The sequence below is a fragment of the Nanorana parkeri genome, unplaced genomic scaffold (genome assembly GCF_000935625.1).
Source record: "Nanorana parkeri isolate BGI_ZX_2015 unplaced genomic scaffold, ASM93562v1 scaffold658, whole genome shotgun sequence".
In the NCBI taxonomy this organism is placed as follows: domain Eukaryota; kingdom Metazoa; phylum Chordata; class Amphibia; order Anura; family Dicroglossidae; genus Nanorana; species Nanorana parkeri.
In genome coordinates, this window is record NW_017306926.1 from 93,510 (window position 1) to 99,208 (window position 5,699).

Sequence of the window (5,699 nt, forward strand, 5' to 3'; positions counted from 1 at the left end):
CTGCCCCGCCCCGGCGCCTTACTCACCTGCCCCGACCCGGCACCTTACTCACCTGACCTGACCCAGCACCTTACTCACCTGACCCGGCACCTTACTCACCTGACCTGACCCGGCACCTTACTCACCTGACTCACCTGACCCGGCACCTGACTCACCTGACCTGGCACCTTCGGACTTCTTTCTGTTTCCAAATCTGAAGAAACAGCTTCAAACCCCCCTAACAATGATGTCACCTAGCAGCAACACACGGCTCGGTATTCAACTTTGTCCAGCATGACACCTACTCCAATTCTCATGGCTCTGACTATAATTCACCATGACCTACAAAAACAATAATTGGCATATTACTTGGATATCTCCCTATACCTTACCCTAACCTGCAAAATTTCAGATCCCTCGCACATGTAGATCATGGTGAGGGTAGGAGCAGATTGGCCTCCCCTCGTAAAGCCCGCTGAGCCCATTCTGTTTTCACGATCTTCTGCAGGTGCCAAAATTGCCAGTAAAGTTGGCCACAACAAGCGAATCTTTGTGGCGGAGTTCCGGCCAGACTCGGACACCCAGTTTGTGTCGGTAGGGGTAAAGCACGTGCGGTTCTGGACTTTGGCGGGGAGAGCGCTGCTGAGTAAGAAGGGGATGCTGAGCTCCATCGAGGATGCCCGCATGCAGACTATGTTGGCTGTGGCGTTTGGCGCGGTGAGTACCCGTCCCTGGACATCAAGTGACTTCTAGGTTTCCTGATGGTGACAACGGTGGCCATGTCTGTGTAATGTGTGCTGAAGCGGAGACTTTACAAAGTGACACAACGGGGATTCCATTGGGTGGCGGGCACCGTTGGCTCTATCAGGGCATTGCAGTCTTGAATCTCTTCCTTTCTCTCATAGGGGAATCTGACGTTTACGGGAACCATTAGCGGAGACGTCTGTGTGTGGAAGGATCACATACTGTCCCGTATTGTGGCCAAAGCTCATAACGGTCCTGTGTTTACCATGTACACCACGCTGAGGGACGGCCTCATCGTCACTGGAGGGAAGGAGAGACCGTAAGTTCCTCCACCTGAATGTCAATGACTTCCCCGGAAGTACGATTATTTTCATAGCTTTGAACAGTTCCTGACAGCCACACGTTGTTCCTGCACCTCATCCCATGTGATGTATGCTGACACTCTCTCTCTCTCAGGAATCAACAACTTTTCCCACATTAAGGGTCAGCGTACAAGCGTTAGATAACTGGCGTGCGAGTAAGCAATAGCACGCCATAGACCTCAGATGAGATTCCTGCTCCATAACACCTCAGATCTACCCCAATTCCTGCACCTTCACACCTTAGATCAACCCCAATTCCTGCACCTTCACACGTCAGATCAACCCCAGTTCCAGAACCATCAGACCTCAGATCAACCCAATTCCTGCACCTTCACACCTCAGATCAACCCCAATTCCTGCACCACCAGACCTCAGATCACCCCAATTCCTGCACCTTCAGACCTCAGATCACCCCAATTCCTGCACCTTCACACCTCAGATCACCCCAATTCCTGCACCTTCACACCTCAGATCAGCCCGATTCCTGCACCTTCACACCTCAGATCAGCCCGATTCCTGCACCTTCACACCTCAGATCAGCCCGATTCCTGCACCTTCACACCTCAGATCAACCCCAATTCCTGCACCACCAGACCTCAGATCACCCCAATTCCTGCACCACCAGACCTCAGATCACCCCAATTCCTGCACCTTCACACCTCAGATCAGCCCGATTCCTGCACCTTCACACCTCAGATCAGCCCGATTCCTGCACCTTCAGACCTCAGATCAACCCCAATTCCTGCACCACCAGACCTCAGATCAACCCCAATTCCTGCACCACCAGACCTCAGATCACCCCAATTCCTGCACCTTCACCCCTCAGGTCAGCCCCGGTTCCTGCACCTTCACACCTCAGATCCACCCCAATTCCTGCACCACCAGACCTCAGGTCAGCCCCGGTTCCTGCACCTTCACACCTCAGATCCACCCCAATTCCTGCACCTTCCCCCCTCAGATCACCCCAATTCCTGCTCCTTCACACCTCAGATCAGAGCCATTCTCCTCTGGCACCTCCTATTGTTTGCACCGTTCTCTGTATACTCCTTAGACTGCAGAGTGTGGAAATCACTGGTGGTCACAGTTCCTAAGATGCTACAACTGCCATGTCTGCCCCCAAGAATCATTCCACAGTGAAAGCTGCTTAGATCTTGTATCTTCTGATGTTTGGCTGAACAACTTAGTCTCTTGACCACGTCTGAGTGTTATATGTATCATGTTGCAGTGACATGATTTCCTGTTTGAATATTCACATTAACAGGCAGGTGTACCTAATAAAGTGACCGGTAGATCTAAGGCTGGGCACACACCTTACAACCATCTCAAGACTTTTGTCTTGCGATGGTTGTAAGGTACTTTAAAAAAACGTACGATCTGTCTATCTTGCATAGGCAGATCGTACTTGCGATGATCGCAAGCCACGCCCCCTGAGGGGCGCGCTTTCGATGACTGCAATGCCGAACGGTCAGTGTGCGCTTGCGCACACCGGCCCGTACGGCTGTTATCTTACGAACAAGCAACACACCCGCCGAACATCGTACGATGCTCGGCGGGTTTTCGAACATGTCCGTAAGTTAAAAGTCGTGCGAGCTTACAGTAGTAGAGGTCGCACGGCTTCCACACACCTTAAAGGTGTGTGGGGACCTTAAGAAGGATTATCTAGAAGCAGGATTCAGAGCATAGCAGAGTGGAGTACCCCTTCAGCAACCAATAAAATGTTAGTTTTTACCAGCTTAGAGCAGTACGTGTAATGGCACGAAGGGGTAGATGGCACGAAGGGGTAGATGGCACAAAGGGGTAGATGGCACGAAGGGGTAGAAGGCTGCTATGGGATACTGCATATTGCCACCTTGTGATTTTAATAAAGCCAAAACTACTTCCATGCCTGACCCCATTTTGCACCGGCAGGTCCAAGGAAGGTGGTGCAGTGAAGCTGTGGGATCAGGAGCTGAAGAGGTGTCGCGCCTTCAGGCTGGAGACCGGCCAGACGACCGACTGTGTGAGATCAGTGTGCAGGGGCAAGGTAGGTTCTTTTAGCACCCATTTATGTAAAATGTTAACGTGATTTTACAGAGCGAGATCGCAATAAATAAGTCTAAGCCAATGAATGGGGATCCCCAGTGAAGGAGGCGTCCCCCTTCTTGCAGCTCTGGTTGTACAGACTTCACATCCAGGGTCACCTGTCATGGTCACATCTGGTATTGATGAAGAATTAATAACAGTTCTATACAAGAATTGCAGATTATTTTGTCCCTTCCTCAGGAGCCACATGAGATCTCTGCATTGTAGAGGAATAATATCCTGGTGACCCCGTTTCTAGGTTTGGCCAGAGCCAGGCTTTCTAGATTTATTAGATATATTGTGCATCCAAAATGTATTGTATCACGGCATTATACATCTGCCCTCTTTGCCTGCGGTCCTCAGGGGAAGATCCTGGTTGGCACGCGCAATGCGGAAATCATTGAGGTGGGGGAGAAGAACGCAGCTTGTAACATTCTCATCAATGGTCACATGGATGGACCCATCTGGGGACTGGCCACCCATCCAACCCGGGACTTCTTCCTGTCCGCTGCGGAGGATGGCACCGTGCGGCTGTGGGACATCGTGGATAAGGTAGGGAAGACACCAAGTTCCACTTTAGAAATAAATGATGTATATGCAGCTGGTGTGTCCTGAAATTTGGGTAAAACTCCTAATGTATATATAAGAGTACACAATGAATACACAGTGCACCCAGTACTCATCTTTCCCAAGCTAGCTGTACTGTCCGTGCCCTATTTAGTAAGGCAGCTGTCGGTGGGGACGGCTCAGTAGATCGGGAGGTGAGCGAACACATACCGGCGTTCGCTCACCTCTCGATCCTGTCACGGGTCTCTGCCGTGACAGGGGAGGGGCTGGACTTAGGGTTGCCACCTGTCCAGGATTCACCCGGACAGTTCGGGTTTTGAATGCTGTGTCCGGGTTTCATGGAACCAGGAACCCGGACACAAGATGTCAGGCAGACAGGGGGCAACCAAAATTAAGATAGGGGCTACTGGCCCCCCACTGAAAATAGTCTCAACTGTGTTATTTACATATTAATGGGTGGTGCCCATTACATATGAATAAGCCGCGACTCATTCTCCCCAAAAAATATGTCCGCGTGTCGCTAGAGTGTTCGGGTTTCGCTTGAAGAAAAGGTGGCAACCCTAGCTGGACTCCCCCCTCCGATCCGCCAGCGCTGACTGGCGGAACGGACGGGGGAGGGGGCGGGTACAGCCGGCTCTGCCTCTAGATAGGCAGAGCCAGCTGTCAATCACGCAGCTGGGTGGATCCAGACAGTAATGTCGGGATCCGTCCCGGCTGCGGCGTCTCAGTACATAGGGAGCTGCAGCTCCCTATATACTGAGCTTAGGGTGACGGGAGGACGTTAGTTTGTGTTCTCCCGTGACCCTGAGAACTATGGGGAAAAGCCCTGACCCCATAGTTCTCCTTTAACTACAATGAGAGTGAAAATTTCAGATGCCACAACATCTTATTGAGGCAATTTCAAGCAAAGCTGTCAGTCACGCAGCTGGGCGGATCCTCCAGACACAATTGTCGGGATCCCCTTCAGCTGCGGCGTCTCAGTATACCGCGAGCAGCAGCTCCCTATATACTGAGCTTAGGGTGACAGGAGGACGCTAGTTTGTGTCCTCCCGTTACCCTAAGGATAACTATGGGGAAAAGCCCTGACCCCATAGTTCTCCTTTAAGGAAGGGGGTGTGAAGGCCGCCATAATGTGTGGGAGTGGAGTGCGGAAGATTGTTAACGGGAGCTCCACTGGGGACGTCGGAGGTGGAAAAAGATTTGGTGCTCATTGCTGACTGCAGACTAAACAATAGCAGGCAATGCCAGGGGGCAGCAATCAGCTAGCAGAGTACTATGATGCATAACAAGGGAATGTACTGTAGAGACAAAGCAATAGTTTTGCCACTTTTACAAAACACTCATCCGTCCTCATGTTGAGTATACGGTTCAGTTTTGGTCACCAGTCCACAGGAAGGATGTCCATGAACTGGAGAGAGTCCAGAGAAGGACAACGGACCCGATAAAGGGGCTGGAAGACCTAAGCTATGAAGAAGGTTGCAAAGTTTAAACTTGTTCACTCTACAAAATGATTCAATGAAGAGGGAACATGATTGTAATGTACAGACTGTTGAATGGTGATATCAGTAATAAACTTTTTGCTGTAAACTCACTTTGGTTGGTAACCATCTACCTGATCATGGTGGGGGAGATCTTCCTGGGTGGGATCCCGGGAATACAGAGGACGGGGACATCTCCCTGGTGGGTTCCTCTTACTGGATCCATCTGTAGGAAACACACACACTGACTGAATACATTGTTTCTATGTGTGTATCAGATGATGGGGGATGTAGGCGGAGCCTCCGTACTGCTCTCTCCTCTTACCGGTGATGTGAGGGGCGGGGCATTCTCCATCACCACGTCCTTGTAGAGATCACGGTGTCCTTCTAGATACTCCCACTCCTCCATGGAGAGATAGACAGAGACATCCTGACACCTTATAGGAACCTGACACACACAATGATACAGTCACCACCCAGACACACCCCTTGTCTGTTCCTGGATCAT

At 50.9% G+C, this 5,699-nt stretch overlaps 1 protein-coding gene across 1 annotated transcript in view; it reads left to right on the forward strand.

Annotated features, from left to right (window-relative positions):
- Positions 1-5,699, forward strand: part of EML5 (echinoderm microtubule associated protein like 5) — a gene marked incomplete at its 5' end in the record, with an annotated part of 97,920 nt that overhangs the window by 80,729 nt on the left and 11,492 nt on the right. Inside the window, 4 exon segments of the mRNA XM_018563349.1 lie at positions 488-696; positions 885-1,042; positions 2,994-3,108; positions 3,510-3,698. Of these exon segments, the coding sequence (XP_018418851.1) occupies positions 488-696; positions 885-1,042; positions 2,994-3,108; positions 3,510-3,698 (671 nt within the window).